This window comes from Eublepharis macularius, chromosome 4 (assembly GCF_028583425.1).
Source record: "Eublepharis macularius isolate TG4126 chromosome 4, MPM_Emac_v1.0, whole genome shotgun sequence".
Lineage (NCBI taxonomy): Eukaryota > Metazoa > Chordata > Lepidosauria > Squamata > Eublepharidae > Eublepharis > Eublepharis macularius.
In genome coordinates, this window is record NC_072793.1 from 23479157 (window position 1) to 23496168 (window position 17012).

A 17012-nucleotide genomic window follows, 5' to 3' on the forward strand; every position below is an offset into this window, starting at 1 on the left:
GTGGAAAGAGCTCTGCACCACAGGCCTGATCAGGCTCAGGTTCATGCAGCTCATTTAGGTCAGCCCTTGGAGCAAACAGAAGGACTTTTGAAAGTCTCCCCGCACCCCTTTTCGCTCCCAGTTTAAGCATAACCAGCCCTCATGCTCCACTCAGTCCACCATTTGTCATCACGAACAAAACAGCTACACTCCTCCCAACGTGCAGATTCAGTCATTGTATTGCTCCACCCAGGGCTTTTTTTCAGGGGGAATGCAGGGGAACGGAGTTCCAGAACCTCTTGAAAATGGTCACATGGCTGGTGGCCCCACCCCCTGATCTCCAGACAGAGGGGAGTTTAGATTGCTGAGCGGCGCAGAGGGCAATCTCAACTCCCCTCTGTCTAGAGATCAGGGGGCGGGGCCACCAGCCATGTGACCATTTCCCCCCTGCCCCAGGGCAACCCACTGAGTTCCACCACCTCTTTCCCCAGAAAAAAAGACCTGGCTCCACACAATAGCCTACATTCCCAAAGCTCTACATATCTGTAATATGACATATGACCAGCTATTCAGGGAGACATGATTTGCTTACGATCATACAATGAGTCTTCTATTGATTTAATTAACATCCTTGTATTCCTCCCTCAAGAGACGTTGCAGGGCGTAAGACTATGTGGTAGGATTCCAAACTATGCTGGGAAAGCTGGGGGTTAGACTTTATGGGTTGGATCTAGCACAAAGGCCGTCTCAGGACCACACAGAGATCACTAGTCTTCCTGGCTTTCTCCACCCCTCCGCCAGTGATTTCTGACCCCAGAAAACTTCGTTCCTGGGGCTGTGGGACTCTCCTGGCAACAAACGCTGTGAGGCTGTAGTGAGCAACAAACGCTGTGAGGCTGTAGTGAGAAGGAAGAAGGGGGTTGAAAATTCGACTGTCTTCCTGTTCTGTCCACTTGCACAAGAGGCAGGATGCGGCAATGTAACCCTCTTCCCCCTCCTGCTGTAGCTCCTAAACCAGCATTTCAGCTTCCATGCAGTTCATACATGTCCCCCGTAACTTTCCTGAGCCAGAAACAGCTGATGGGAGAGGCAAAAGCTGGAAAATCAGCAACGGTTAGCACATTCCATGGTCAGATTGCCGGTTCCAACCTTATAACTGATCGTAATAAATGTGAAAATCTGTCGGTAATGTCTGGTGAAATCGCCAAAGCCCAGTAGGGTTTCTAGGGAGCTTCATAGCAAAGAGTCCAGCAGCACCTTTAAGACTAACTAACTTTATTGTCGCATAAGCTTTCGAGAGCCACAGCTCTCTTCGCCAGATGCAAAATAGCAAAGAGTCAGATGGACTCTCTGCTGTTTTGCTACGGCAGACTAACACGGCTATCTCCTCTGGATCCAGGGAGGTTCAGTTTCCCGCACGGCTCCTTGCTGCTCCCTCTGGCTAGCAGACATAGAACAAATGAAGCCATCTATGCAACTATATGTGCATTCGCCTGGTGTGCATAATCTACATAGATTTAAGAACGCAGCTTTTCTTGCCACAGAATTTGGGGTAGTGGCGCAGAATGTCGCTTTCCCTTTTTTTAAGGTACAGAGTACACAGTTCTGACAGACCTCCAATCTGCACAAGATCTTGAGATGCAGCATTGTCTGGGCCAGGTTACCCGGCACTCTTTCTTGCCAGACTTTACCGAACAATGCAAAGATATGATTTTTTTTTTAAATGCCCTTGGGAAGCTCTTTGTGACAAGGTAGCCCATGTAGAGCTCCCCAGACCCGCCACGTGATACTCTATCGTTTGAGTTTAACTCTCACCATCAGCCCTGGGACAGCATCCATGGAATTTCATTTTAGCATATAATCTAATTGAGAAGTCCCAGGCTACAGCCCATCTGTGGTTTTATAGGGGCTGCTGGCGGTAAATTAGATCCATCCCTTTCTATTGGATGTGTTGTCATTTTTACGACTTTGGGGGTTATATAAATAGGAGAGTTGGGAGGAAGGGAGAGAGGGAGGCGCAGGCGGGCAGGCAGGCAAAGGACTGGCCCACGGTTGCCAAACTCCCTTCTCTCCCTTTTCACTTTTGAAAATTCTGGCCAGTTTATAAAAATCTCACTCAATGTCAGTCCCTGGCTGGAACGCAACTTGTTGATGTGGAGAACAAGAGGCAACTTCAAACAGCTGTTGGCATGTGTCGGAAACAGATAGTGAAAAAACAGAAGGGAGTCGGGGTGGAGTTCTTAGCTCATGGGACAAAGCACGAGTAGGGGGAAGAATGTTTCAAATTATAGTTAATTGTGTGTGTGTGTGTGTGTGTGTGTGTGTGTGTATTACACATACTTGTAGAGCTGCATATGGTTACGAGTGAAGTGCAAGTTTTAATTTTCTGCTCTCCCAGTCCCCTGGATGATGACTCGGTATAGACCACCTGTACATTCAGGCTTCCCCATTCACTTCAATGGAGGGAGAATCTCAGCAAGCACTTCTGTGCTCATTTGGATCAGCGTTCCCCGTTAAAGTGGATGGGGAAGTTCTTTTTGGTGGTAGAGCTCAGTGGCTGCACTGCAGCCTTGTTCCCCAAAGGGATTGCTGGACCTAGGGTTGCCAGCTACAACTTGGGAAATTCCTGGAGATCTGGGGGGGTGAAACCTGGAGAAACCTGGAGAAAGTGGAGTTTGGGGAGGGAAAGGACCTTGGCATGGCATAATTCCATAGAGTCCACCCCCAAAGTAGCCATTTTCTCCAGGTGAACTGATCTCTGCGGCCTGGAGACCAGTTGTAATTCCAGGAGATCTCCAGCCACTACCTGGAGGCTGGCATCTCTAGCTGGACTAGAGTATTTGTGTGATGCCAGAGAGCAAATCACTTCTTTGTCCTCTGGAGTATCCCTCATTAAGCACGCAATGAAAGAAAGCGTCCTGCTTTGCTTCACACAGGGCTGTAGAATGTGTAGCAAAACTGATATAAGTGGAAAGTCGATGTGATCTAGACATGCTGTCCTTGTAAAATTAGCTAAACGAGCAGTTAACCAGATCAAGGAGTAGTCACACATGTGTACCATTTACCAGCAGCATAACAATGGTAATAGCTGTTGGGTAAATGGAGGTGAGACAGCAGTGCATAAGTAAAAGCTTGAGCTTTGTTAACCCCAAGTACAATACTGGAAAAATAATAATTAAGGGGATTAGACAAATTCATCAATGGCCATTAGCCACAATAACTAAATGGAACCTCATGTTCGGAGGCAGGAAGGAACCTTTTGAATGCTGGCGCTGGCAGGCAACAACAGAGGGAGTCTTGGCCATTCCAGGCCTGTAGGCCATCTGACGGCCTCAGACTAGCCACTATGTGAAACAAGATGGCGGACTAAACGGTGGACCAAACGGGCTATAGGTCAGATCTAGCATGGATCTTATGTATCCCTGTGTACTCATGATGACTATTCAGTTAGGACAAGTTCTCCTCTTTTTACAAAATAAATGTGAGACTTGGTCATGGTGGGATGAGTATATGAGTCCTTTTTGCCTTACTTTCTTCCATTTTAGTGGGGAATTCAAATTTCAAGAAGACCTTGTTCCTCTGCCAGCAACTGATGGGAACTATAATATAGCATGTGAAATTATTTCTGCTTTTGAAGCAGCATCAGAAATAGGACTTTCCATTTAGCCACTGTTTCAAGAGCACGGCTAATGGGGGCTGATCCAAGGTCACACACCCCATCTCAATATTTGGGACATGTAGCAGTACAAAACAATTGGTACTGTTGTAAGCAGAGTTAAAACCAACTAACCATTCAAGCAGGGGAATAATGGAAGGCCTGCATAGATTAGGATCCGCAGTAAACCTCTGGGTGGTTGTGGCAGAAAATCCTCCCCACAAATAGGGGGTGCATCCATTGGAGATCTCTTCTGCATGACCCAATTAAAATCCATAGGAGCTACATGGGAGAGCCAGTGTGGTTTGCACAGTCTGTGTGGTGCAGTGATTTAAGCAGGGCTTTTTTTCTGGGAAAAGAGGTAGTGAAACTCAGTGGGTTGCCAGCACAGGGGGCAACTCTTGGCGGGAGGTGGTGCCCTGGTAGCACATGTGTGTGCGCAAATTGCACGCATGCTCCCAGAGCCAATGACGTCACTTTGGGTCAGCTGGAACAAGGGGGGAGTTTTTAAAAGTTTAAATTGTCCTCGGCGAAAATGGTCACATGGCTGGTGGCCCTGATCTCCAGACAGAGGGGTTTAGATTGCCCTCTGCGCTGCCCAATCTAAATTCCCCTCTGTCTGGAGATCAGGGGGCGGGGCCGCCAGCCACGTTACCATTTTCAAGAGGTTCCAGAACTCCGTTCCACCGTGTTCCAGCTGGAAAAAAGCCCTGGATTTAAGTGTCAAACTAAAAATCTAGGTTAGGATCTCCACTCTGCCATGGAAGCTCGCTGGGTGACCTTAGGCTAGTCACACACTCTCAGTCTAATCTACCTCAGAGGGCTGTTATGAAGATAAAATAGAGGAGAGAAGAATTATGTAAGCCACTTCGAGTCCCCCTTGGAGGGAAAAGTGGGGTACAAATGAAGTAAATAACTAAAAAATATAAACCATTGAAATCAAGCATAAAACATTTATTGTACCGCTTAAGCGGGGAAAGAAGGAACATTTGGTGGAAGGAACATTAACAATTTGAGATATGCAGCTGACACCACGTTACAAGCAGAAATAGTGAAGACTTGAAACGACTACTGATGAAGTTTAAAGGAGAAAGCGCCAAAGCAGGTTTACAGCTGAACAGCAAGAAGACAAAAGTAATGGCTACCGAGGAATTACACAATTTTGTACTGACTGAGGCTGCGTCATGATCCCTGGGATAGTTTGGCATACTGTATTGTTTTAATTAATTTTAGTAACCTATATAAACTGTGATCAGGGACTTGTTTATTAGTCAATGTTTGGTGAATTGTGACGGCCTATGGCTATAGACAATAAACTCTTTTGACTTGACTTGAATTACACAATTTTAAAGTTGACAATGAGGAAATTGAAATTGTTCAAGATTTTCTATTCCTTGGCTCAATCGTCAACCAAAAGGGAGACTGCAATGAACAAATCAGAAGACTGAAACTTGGAATAGCTACTATAAGAGAGCTAGATAAGATATTTAAAGATAAAGACTGGGAACCAAGATAATCCAAACTGTGGTATTCCCCATTTCTATGTACTGATGTGAAAGTTGGACAGTGAAGAAAGCTGACAGGAAGAAAATTGATTCATTTGAAATGTGGTGCTGGAGGAGAGTTTTGTGAATACCATGGACAGCCAAAAAGACAAATAAGTGGGTACTAGATCAAATCAGGCCTGAATTTTCCCTAGAAACTAAAATTACAACACTGAGAGTGGAACTACAGGTGACAAAAGGCACAGGTTGGACACTTGTCAGCTTCCCTCAAGTTTTGATGGGAAATGTAGGCATCCTAGGTCAAATCCACATTCACCCATTACCCGCATGTTTATCGGATATCTTCCGTTTGCCTCCAATCCGCGATTTTTTCCTCTTCGTTCACATTCCTGCTTCCAATCCGTCTTTCTCGTGTGTCCCTCTGGTCACACAGCCGCTCGAAAACCGCTTTTTGGGGCGGGACCTTTTTTTCCCGCCCATTTTTTAAAAAAAATTTTGAGCGCACTTTTCCATTATTTCGATCTTGCCTTATAAAGAAACATCATTGAAGATAAAGATGCCTCTCTTTCCCCCACTGACAGCACTGATGGCTCTCTCCCGTTTCTTTTTTGGAAATTTGGAAGCATGTGGGAAGCTTTCGTGGGCATTTCCTATGCAGGACAGTTCAGTGCCTGAATTTTACTGAAGTTTCACTTCCTTGGAGTGTCATTATTTCAATATTTCGTAATTTCGATATTACAGTAATATAAAATAAAAAAAATAAAAAACAGTTAAAAAGGAAGTTTCGCAAGTCCGTTCTGAGGATGGATTCACCCCAAAATGATTTTTCAAACTACCAGATTTGATTCAGAAACAGCATAATCAATAAATCCAATGCTATGAAGTCAAAAACAGTCTTTTGCAGACTACGGAGCACTTGCAAGTTGAATCAGCCAATAGGAACTCTCGGAACGGCCGGAGAGACAGGAAGGGGGGTGGTTTTTTAAAAAACCACGTAAATTGCACATTGGCCTGTTCACGGCCACCGTGAAACTCCCGTTGAAAACCTGTGACCACATATTCGGGAGAAATGCGAATGAAATGCGTCTGTTTAATGAGGTAATGTGACCACCACTCGGGATTGCATGGGGAATGCGGGGAACATGCGAATTAGAATGAGTAATGTGGATTTGCCCCTAGTCTTGCAGCTTGGCTCTCTGACTGCTGTCCAATGGACTTTTCAACTGTCACTTGTCCAACATTCCGCCAAGCTGCCTACATTTCCCATCAAAACTTGAGGGAAGCTGACAAGTGTCCAACCTGTGCCTTTTGTCACTTGTAGTTCCACTCTGACGCTATTGTACTTTGGTCACATCATGAGAAGACAAGATTCTCTGGAAAAGTCAATAAAGCTAGGAAAAGTGGAAGGCAGGAGGAAAAGAGGTAGACCTGAAACAAGCTGGCTTGACTCAATAAAAGAAGCCACATCCTCCAGTTTGTAGGATTTGAGCAAGTCTGTTAATGATCGGACATGTTGGAGGTCTTTCATTCATAGGGTCACCATAGGTTGGAGGTGACTTGATGACATATAACACACACAAGACTGCAGGAAGTGGGCAATGTTGCATTTTGAATGCACCCATGGGGGGAGAAAGTTTTCCATATACAGGGCTAGCAAGTCAAGGAGGACGGTTTGGCATACTCTCCTGAGCTTGTTTTCTAAATGTGGGGGGTTGCACAGAATCCACCCCCCACCCCCATACCCTGAAAGTGTACATTGCAGAAAAAGATCCAGAGGAGTTAGCCCTGTTAGTCTGTAGTTGCAAAATGGTTATTACATCTTCATGGCCTTGGCCATGCACCTGACGAAGACAGCTGTGGTTCTCGAAAGCTTATGCTACAATAAAGTGAGTTAGTTTTAAAGGTGCTACTGGACTTTTTACTATATTGCAAAAGAAGTTTCACTCCTTAATGACTGTATAAACTTAACTGGCATATAGATTCCTGCCTACCAAGCAAAGAGGTGCTGAGAATCATCCAGGATGAAGTTTCTGTGTGTGCAAATATTTGCTATCATAACTACATACATTCAAAGATACCATGTAATAATATTCCTAAGGGTGTGTGGAAGTATTACTATTGGTATTACCAGTGCTTTTTTTCAGCTGGAACATGGTGGAACAGAGTTCCAGCACCTCTTGAAAATGGTCACATGGCCGGTGGCCCCGCCCCTGATCTCCAGACAGAGGGGAGTTTAGATTGCCCTCTGTCTGGAGATCAGGGGGCAGGGCCACCGGCCATGTGACCATTTTCAACTAAACTAATTTAAACTTTAAAAAACTCCTCCCTTGTTCCAGCTGACCCAAAGTAATGTCATTGTGTGGTCCTGAGTTCCACCACCACCTTTTCCCAGAAAAAAAGCCCATGCAACATCACCAGGCCTTGTCCAACGAATCTCAGGCTTCGGGATGCTGGAGATTTATCAGCTGCCTTGAAAATGCCGGTAAAGAATTAATTTTTTTTGAAATTATTTGCAGTGCCATCTTAAACAGAGTTATATAGTTCTAACTCCATGGATTTAGAAAGGTGTAAACCACACCAGAGGTCACTATAAGTCAGGTATGACTTGATGGCATTCTCCACCACCAACTCTGCTTAGGATGGTGCTATTGGCTTTGTTAAATTTATTATTATTTAGTGGTTCAACTTGTTTTGATTTCCATTCGTTCCAATGGGAAACACATTCTGACTAGCCCTGTTCACAAGTTACAGTGAATGCACATACAATCTGTGTACATTTTTCTTAACTTTTCTTTATTAGCGCATTGAGTTACTCTCATATTACAGTCAGCACATGTACAGCTGAATGTGACTGAAACCCTACATTTATCCAGATACTGGCTCTTGGTTTCATCTTTAAAGTGAATTCACATTGGCTCTTTCTTATAAACAGGTGTACACACATACTGGTAAGTTGTGTGTGTATTAGCTGTAACATGCTAATAGGGCTAGTGTAACTCTCTACCCCGCACATACACCAATTGGGATGAAATTCTCAGATATTGTACCTCTTGCCCATGTCTCAGATTTCTAATAGAGGAGAATATGGCCCTATTTTATAGGCAATTAAAATGATCACTTGTTGAGTAGGCACAAGGAGGTACTGGGCAATCCAAGAAAGCAGTTAGCATGTCAGAATGGGCGCAAATAATATATAAATAACAAATAAAAATGCCCCTTGGCAGGCACCATGGGGAACACAGGGCCATCTCTGTACCAAGCATGCAGGGAATAGAATCAAATGAGAAGACACGGTCAACACTCAGTTCTTATAACCACTCTATAGCATTGGTGTGTGCAGGGGTCATTTCATAGAAAAAGAGCTGGAGGAACTCATTAGCATAACTCATTAGCATATGTCACACCCCTTGACATCACCAGAAGTGTGTCATTAGCATAACTGATTTGCATATGCCACATCCTCTGACATCACCTATCCTGGCTGTTTTGGACCCAATCCTGGCCATTCATGGCTGAAATTGGGCCCAAAATGGCAAACGGGCTGAAAATGGCTGAAAAGGGGCCAAAAATGGTCAGGATTGGGTCGCTGCTGAACAGGAGAGTGATCCACCACCTGTCAGAGGCCCAATCTGGGCCGTTTTGGCCCCAATCTAGGCTGAAACGGGCCCAAAATGGCCGAGTCAGGTGGGTGGAGCCACCTGACATGTGACCTCTTTGGGGAACTGCTGGAACTGTGTTCCTGTGCGTTCCCCCTCGAAATGAGCCCTGGGTGTGTGAGCTTTCCTTCCTTTCCTGAAGGGTAAAAATCCACATTATGTGTAGTTCTGTGATTGTTTTAACAGACGGTAGTTGAAAAAAATTAATTGGAGCCAGGCCTCCAGAGGTGTCACATTCTCTCTGTCAATTGTTGATTGCAGTGAACATTCATGCTTGAGAGAAGGTGACAGTCATTGCCTGGTGTTCAGGGGAGAGAAGGGAGTGCAGTTTTTGCCTTTCTCTCTTCCTCTAATCTGGAGCATGGCTCTGTGAATCACGGAGGTGCAAGCAAAACATTTGCCTCTGTCCACCTGTCCCAGTGACACCACTGCCTGCTAATTGAGGGGGGAGGAGGTGAGTATAATGTTAATCTCTACCCCATCCCCTGCCCCATACATTGGAAGAAGAGAGCTGTGGTTCTCAAAAGCTTATGCTACAGTAAAGTTGGTTAGTCTTAAAAGTGTTACTGGACTCTCTACTATATTCCCATCCTTGTCTATCATGCTGCCTGCATGCCAGGGTGTGCAAGAAAAGTGTTGGCTTCTGTGCCTAAAAGGCAAAGCAACAGAGAACGGAACAGCAAGCAAACAGGAACCACTGTTTATACAGAATCAAAGCTCCTATCTAGCCAGTGAGCCAGAAGTGGGAGTGCAGTAAATACACTAGATAGATAGATCTATGTTCCAACAGGCCTGGAGGAAAATTGTCCTGTCCCTTTAAAGGTAAAGCTAGTCCCCTGTGCAAGCACCGAGTCATTACTGACCCATGGGGGGGACGTCACATCACGATGTTTTCTTCGTAGACTATTGTTATAGGGCGGTTTGCCACTGCCTTCCCCAGTCATCTACACTTTTACCCCCAGGAAACTGGGGACTCATTTTACCGACCTCAGAAGGACGGAAGGCTGCGTCAACCTTGAGCCAGCTACCTGAACCCGGCTTCCGTCAGGATCGAACTCAGGTTGCGAGCAGAGCTTGAGCTGCAGTACTGCAGCTTACCACTATGCGCCACAGGGCTCTTTAACAGAGGCTTAATGTCTGGAAATGAACAGTAGATTGGTTACCCTGATCTGTATAACCCTATGGATTGGAAAGCAGGGTTTGAGTCCGGAGGCACTTTAGAGATTTTCAGGGTATGAGTTTTTAAGAGTTAAAGCTCTCTTTTATTTCGTCTGAATAATGGAGCCCTGACTCTCGAAAGTTTATATCCTGAAAATCTTGCTGGTCTCTAAGGTGACTCTGGACTCAAATCCTGCTATTCTACTGCAGACTAAGAGCAGAACCACAAGTGACAAAAGGCACCGATTGGACACTTGTCTGCTTCCCTCAAGTTTTGATGGGAAATGTAGGCATCCTGGTCTTGCAGCTTGGCTCTCCGACTGCTGTCCAATGGACTTTTCAACTGTCGCTTGTCCAACATTCCGCCAAGCTGCCTACATTTCCCGCCAAAACTTGAGGGAAGCTGACAAGTGTCCAACCTGTGCCTTTTGTCACTTGTGGTTCCACTGTAACATGGCTACCCACCTAACATTATCTGTAGATTGGAAATCATCAGTCAGCTACCTATCTTCTTTGTTATCTCATTGCAATTTACAGTGCAATCCTAAACAGAGTTGCACTTTTTAAGGTGCAGGGGTGCATTCACAGTAACTCTTTCCTGTAATATCATATCATATTGGTCAACCTTTAGTGAACCACAACAAGTGAAACATACTGCAGTCCTTCATCAGGTATTCCAGGGCCCCTCCAGCACTTCAATCGTTCACCTCACTACAACTGACAGCCTGACCCTGGTACAGCTCACAGTACATAGTCCTACATCCATTTTGAGGGTCTCCTGAAGAATTCTATTCACAATTTTAAAAATATTTTTGCATGAGTAGAACTCTTCCAGAAAGCACATTTTGGGGTTATAATTGTTCAATACTGTAGTATTTTGAAGTGAATAAAATTTTTATTATTTATTAAAAATATATAATTTGTGGATAATTGTTTTAATATAAGAGGCAATTTGTTTCACTTCAACCAGGAAGCAGTTCATTATCTTATTAATTGAAGTTATATAAGAGAATCAATTAATTGTAATTTATATGGGGGTATGTCTCAGCAAAAACAAAAAATATAGACGGCCCCTTAGTCCCTGTGGGGCCCCTAGGCTTCGGCCTAGTCAGCCTTATGAATAATACGGCCCCACCTTAAAGACCAACTAGAGCACTTTGCACATGCTCAGGGGCCCTCTCGCTGGAAGAGACCCTCCAATGGTCCATCCATAGTGGTGATAGATCCAGAGGAGTTAGCCGTGTTAGTCTGTAGTAGCAAAATAGAAGAGAGTCCAGTAGCACCTTTAAGACTAACCAACTTTACAGTAGCATCAGCTTTCGAGAATCACAGTTCTGTTCGTCAGATGCATCTTGCATCTGATGGAGAGCTGTCAGATGCATCTTGCATCAGAGAGCTGTCAGATGCATCTTGCATCAGAGAGCTTCCAGATGCATCTTGCATCTGACGAAGAGAACTGTGATTCTCGCATCTTGCATCTCCTGAAGAGAGCTGTCAGATGCATCTTGCATCAGAGAGCTGTCAGATGCATCTTGCATCTGACGAAGAGACCTGTGATTCTCGAAAGCTTATGCTACTGTAAAGTTGGTTAGTCTTAAAGGTGCTACTGGACTCTTTTTCTACCATAGAGGTGAGTTATCGTGGGGCAATAACGCGGCAACCAGTTTCGGGACAATAAAACCCCGACAACAACACCCGCTCCAGCCACTTCCCGGCGGCGTTGCCGGCCTGGCTCCCCTCGTGCGGGGTTTCCCCGCTCGCCCCAGCCGCCGCTCTCCCCTCTTCCGGCCAGAGCGGTTCAGAGTTTCTTCTCCATTTTGCCGCTCTAGGCCACCTGCGCTCTGTGGCCCCGCATGCCGGAAGCGCCAGCAGAGCAGGGGAAAGAGGAACTGTGTGCGACGTGGAAAGCCGGAGCCGGCTCGGAAGCGGGTTTTGTGGCTCGCGGGTAGAGCGCGCCCCGCAACGACCCTCCGCTCCCCGCGGCCGCCCCCCCTTGGTTCCGCCCCCGGGAGGTTCCCCCCCCTCGAGCGCTGCCCTCCTCCCCTTGCCCCCCTGCCAGCATGGCTGCCACCTCCTCTTCGGGTTCCAACTGGGGCCTGATCATGAACATCGTGAACAGCATCGTGGGGGTCAGCGTGCTCACCATGCCCTTCTGCTTTCGACAGGTTAGTCTGGTTTGGGCGCGGGCATTTTTCAGCGGCTCTATTCCCCCTCCCAAAGATTGGTTGGTTGGTTCTGTGATGCCACTTCAGTCTTGTCCACCCACACACCCTCCTGTCATTGCTGTCATACCAAGCAAAATAAGAGAGACTGCTGAAGTGCAACTGATAATAAAGCTCAAGGCAATGGTCCACCTGGATTGAATCGAGAGAAGGACTTTCTGTCTCATTACCAATGCTGATTTCTCCACGCCCACTACCCCTCTGCATACCCCACCCTATTCAGTCACTCTTGCCGTTGTCATTTACCCGCGGCTTCTGTAATCCCTCCAAGATATAAGCACAGATGGACTCACAGCTGTATCTGAGGAAGTGCGCTGTGACTCAGGAAAGCTCATCCGCTACCACAAATTTTTGTTAGTCTTATAGGTGCTACTGGACTCTTGCTCTATTCTACTGCTACAGGCAAAATAAAATCATTTTAACTGGCCTAGCAACTTTGTTGACTGATTAATGAAGAAGTGGCTGCCTTTCTAATTTTGTCCCTTGCATGGCACATGCCTTCACCTCCTCGCTGATTCTACACTAATCACTTTGCCCTTTTATTGGTTATGCTTCCTTTGTTTATATAGCTGAATACATGCTTTGCCTGCAGAAGGTCCTGGGTTTATTTAATAAATAAATAAATAAATAAATAAATAAATAAATAAATTATTTTATTTATAATGATGTTAGATTGCTCTTCTATTTTTTTTAAAAAAAAATCTGTATTCCCTCGTGTTGCCCTCTGTTTTCTTTTACATTGAGGGACGCAGATTAATGCTTGTTTTTGTTAAGACAAGCTGCATTTAGACCAGTTCAGGTGTATACCATTATTCTGCTAGAAGTGTTAATGGTTATTGCTTTGCAGAGCATGTTATGTAAAATATTGCCTTAAGTTTTATGGACCTGTTTAGGAGTGTTTTGATTATTTCTTTGACCAAGGGTTGCGATTTGACCTATCAGTCTTGATTTTCTGTATTTATTGTTTTGTTTTAGAAGTTAGCTATATGATTCACTTAAAAACGTAGCTTAGATGTTGGACCTTATGCTGCAGTCCAGTAAAACTTGTATGACTTATTTGATAGGTACAGAAGCTGTAGCAGGATTAGGTAACCTGCAAGAATTGTGGTTGAAAAGTTCCTGTAATGGAAAACATTAGGAAATGTTCTTTGCTCCTTCTCGGTTAACACCTTCTTGTATTTCTGTGAGGGATATGATAGCCCTTGTTTCTTATCGCTTGCCTCCCAACCCCTCTTCTTTGAATATGTAGGGGGTCCCAGATGGCAGAGCCCAGTAGAAGGTAGACTGTGGAATCACTTGTGTAACTTATCACCAACGGCGCTTCACACTTTAAGAAATTAGCAGGTGTAAACCATGTTTAAATCATGCTGCATCCTGTAATTTTTGAGTGTATTAACTTGCAGCATTGATGTGATATGGGCATCCTCAGCCGTTTACCCTCCTTGTACTCTTTACAAAACTAAATATATGCTTTTTCATGGTACGGGATATGTTGTGAGTACATGTGTGTGCCAATTTTGTCCTTCATGGTTCCAAAACACACATGAATGGGATCTGTTTTAACACCTTTAGGGACTCTGAAATTCCTGTGAAAGGTATGTGGCTGCAGTAACCTGTTCTTTTTCTGTCACAAATTGTTATCGTTTCTAAGGTAATGCCGGTACAAAATTGAAGTATTAATGTTCTCTTTTCTACACTGATGTTTGGGTTGTAAAGACACATTTGGTATTTGCTGTTCAAATTTGTACATCAGACTTTCATGCTTGATAATGTTATGCACCTCACCTTACAAACATAAACAGCAGGACTTTTTTTCAGCTGGAACGCAGGGGAACGGAGTTCTGGCACCTCTTGAAAATAGTCACATGGCCGGTGGCCCCGCCCCCTGATCTCCAGACAGAGGGGAGTTTAGATTGCCCTCTGCGCCGCTCCGTCTGGATATTAGGGGGCGGGGCCACCAGCCATCTGACCATTTTTGCCGAGGGCGATTGAAACTTTTAAAAACTCCCCCCTTGTTCCAGCTGACCCAAAGTGATGTCATTGGCCCTGGCAGTATGCGTGCACTTTGCGCGCGCGCACACATGTGGTACCAGGGGCACCACCTCCCGCCAAGAGTTGCCCCCTGTGCTGGCAACCCACTGAGTTCCACCACCTCTTTTCCCAGAAAAAAGCCCTGATAAACAGTATTGTGAAAGGTAAGGGAATCCTTGAATGACATTTTATATTTCAGCTCCAACTGCCAATGCCATCTTTTTTATTTGGAATCTGCAAACCCTTCACTATAGGGTTTGTTGATCCTTTTTTGCCAGTGGCCCAACGATTCATCACCCAAGAGCTCTTTTCACATTAACAGCCATTGGTGCTTGGCCTGAATTAGTCTGGCTTTTCGGGCATTGGTTTTCTTTCAGCATTTTATACTTGGCTTATCTTCTGCAGTGGGCCCATTACACTTTTTGTTTTTATTCATGTTGTCTTAACTTGTATTATGAGAGCCTGTTTGGTATAGTGGTTAAAAGTGCTGGGACTCTAATCTGAAGAACCAGGTTTGATTCCCCACTCCTACACTTGAAGCCAGCTGGTTGACCTTGGGTCAGTCACAGCTCTCTCAGAGCTCTCTCAGCCCCACCTACCTCACAGGGTGCTTGTTGTGAGGATAATAATAACACACTTTGTAAACCACTCTGAATAGGTGTTAAGTTGCCCTGAAGGGCGGTATATAAATTGAATGTTGTTGTTGTTGTTATTTTCACTTTTGTCTCAAAATCATTTAATTTATACATGGAGTAATTATAAACAATCAGCTGCATAATATATGACAGAGGTAGGTAATCTGGCTTGTAACAAACACCACTGGAAACTTTTGTCAGATATTCGAGCAATCTCTGCTGCTATGAATGGCTAGAAAATTTGTTTTCTTCATGGAAGCTGGGATTCTCTAAATTCTTGCAGGAACACACAGATTTCAAAGCAGAGCCTTTGCCTGTCCCCTGGTCTGTTGCTGGCTTACTCGTGGATTCAAAATCATTATAGATAAGTTGTTTTAATGATGATATTTTTATCTGAAATTGTGTCGAACATAATACACTGAGAAAAATAGAAGCCCCACAACGTGATTGCGTATTTACTTTTTAGAAAATCTCCCCGAGTTTAATAAGACTTACTCCTAAGAAAGATTATATTATTTTAGAATGCAGGTTTTGTTGTGATCCGAGTCTAAACTTATTGTGTTTTTGAAGCTGCAATACTCATCAGTTGCCTGGGATGACTTTAAAGAATACGTGAAACTTTGGGAGAAGATTCCATCCAATTAAAATTGTTGTATCCGGAGGTTCCAGCCAATAAAGATGTTGAGCTGTTTGTTAGTTCCATCTTTTCCCAACAGATGGCGTTAGCATGTAGCAAAGCAAAACACTTGAGTCATTTAAGTAGGTCCGCTAACAGATGGCACCACGATACAGTTATATTTTTCACATGTAGGGAGCTCTGCATCAGAGTATTCTTGCTAGAATATTTGACTGTAGTCAAATAATAAACATACTCTTTGATCAGACAATATCAACTGACTCGTCTTTTGAATGGCTTGCCAACTTGAGTGCTTGTTTGCTTGACATTTTCATTCTCAGTAAGTATCTCCTGTTGGTGTGAATATGGAATATGTTTTGCAGTATCTCAAGGCATGCTTTAGCCTGGCAATGGATTTATTTCACTTTCTCCAGCCTGCATTGGGTGTTTGCATTGTCTTTTGGACAGAGGAAGATAGGGACTCCTAGGGTAAAATTTGTCTGAATACTTAAGGAAGTGATCAGTCCTTGACATTGATCTGCCTCTTGGAGTGTGTAAACATCTCACAATCCTTGGTCATAGATCCAGAGGAGTTAGCCATGTTAGTCTGTAGTCACAAAATAGTAAAGAGTCCAGTAGCACTTTTAAGGCTAACCCACTTTATTGTAGCATAAGCTTTCGAGAACCACAGCCCTCTTCGTCAGATGCATCTAACCAACTTTATTGTATCATAAGCTTTCGAGAACCACAGCTCTCTTCGTCAGATGCATCTAACCAACGTTATTGTAGCATAAGCTTTTGAGAACCACAGCTCTCTTCATCAGATGCATCTAACCAACTTTATTGTAGCATAAGCTTTCGAGAACCACAGTTCTCTTCGTCAGATGCATCTGACAAAGAGAACTGTGGTTCTCGAAAGCTTATGCTATAACAGAGTGGGTTAGCCTTAAAGGTGCTACTGGACTATTTACTATTTCACTGCCCTTGATATTTTAAAAAATAAAATACCTACTTTAGAGTATGTATTTTTTCAGTATTCAAGCCAATAAACTCCATTAACTCAACACCCTTCCCTACTGATATATTTTAAAACAAATAAGCAAAATACAAATAAATGTTAAGGCAAGAATAGAAATATAAACAACAGAGAGGCATAATGAGCCTAGGAAGGATTTTATTGAAATAATAGACCAACTAACAGTAAGCACATCATTGTGTAAGGGAATGTACCTATTACACAAGGCATCAAGGAATTAGAAGAGAACATTTGGGTAGGGAATAAGGCTTACTAGAAACGTTGTGTACACTGCTGACTCCTCCTGGAGCACATAACGATTTGTTCCTGATGTATTGTGAGATCCTTCTACGTGGTATAGCAGATAGATTGTTGGGCAAGGATTTGGGAAGCTCCAGGTACAAATTCTCACTCTAGCTATAAAGCTTACTAGGTGATCTTGGTCCAATCAGTCTCTCTCAGGCTAACCTACCTCACCGGATTACTGGGAGAATAAAGTGAGAGAGATGGAAACCATGTATGCTGCTCGCAGCTCCCTGG

At 44.2% G+C, this 17012-nt stretch overlaps 1 protein-coding gene across 1 annotated transcript in view; it reads left to right on the forward strand.

The window, feature by feature from the left end:
* The first annotated feature begins 11886 nt into the window (after window positions 1-11886).
* The window catches only part of SLC38A10 (solute carrier family 38 member 10), an 82413-nt gene continuing 77287 nt past the window's right edge, over window positions 11887-17012 (forward strand). The window contains exon 1 of the mRNA XM_054977694.1: window positions 11887-12118. Within this exon, the coding sequence (XP_054833669.1) occupies window positions 12014-12118 (105 nt within the window). The 5' untranslated portion in view covers window positions 11887-12013. The remainder of the gene's footprint in view (window positions 12119-17012) is intronic.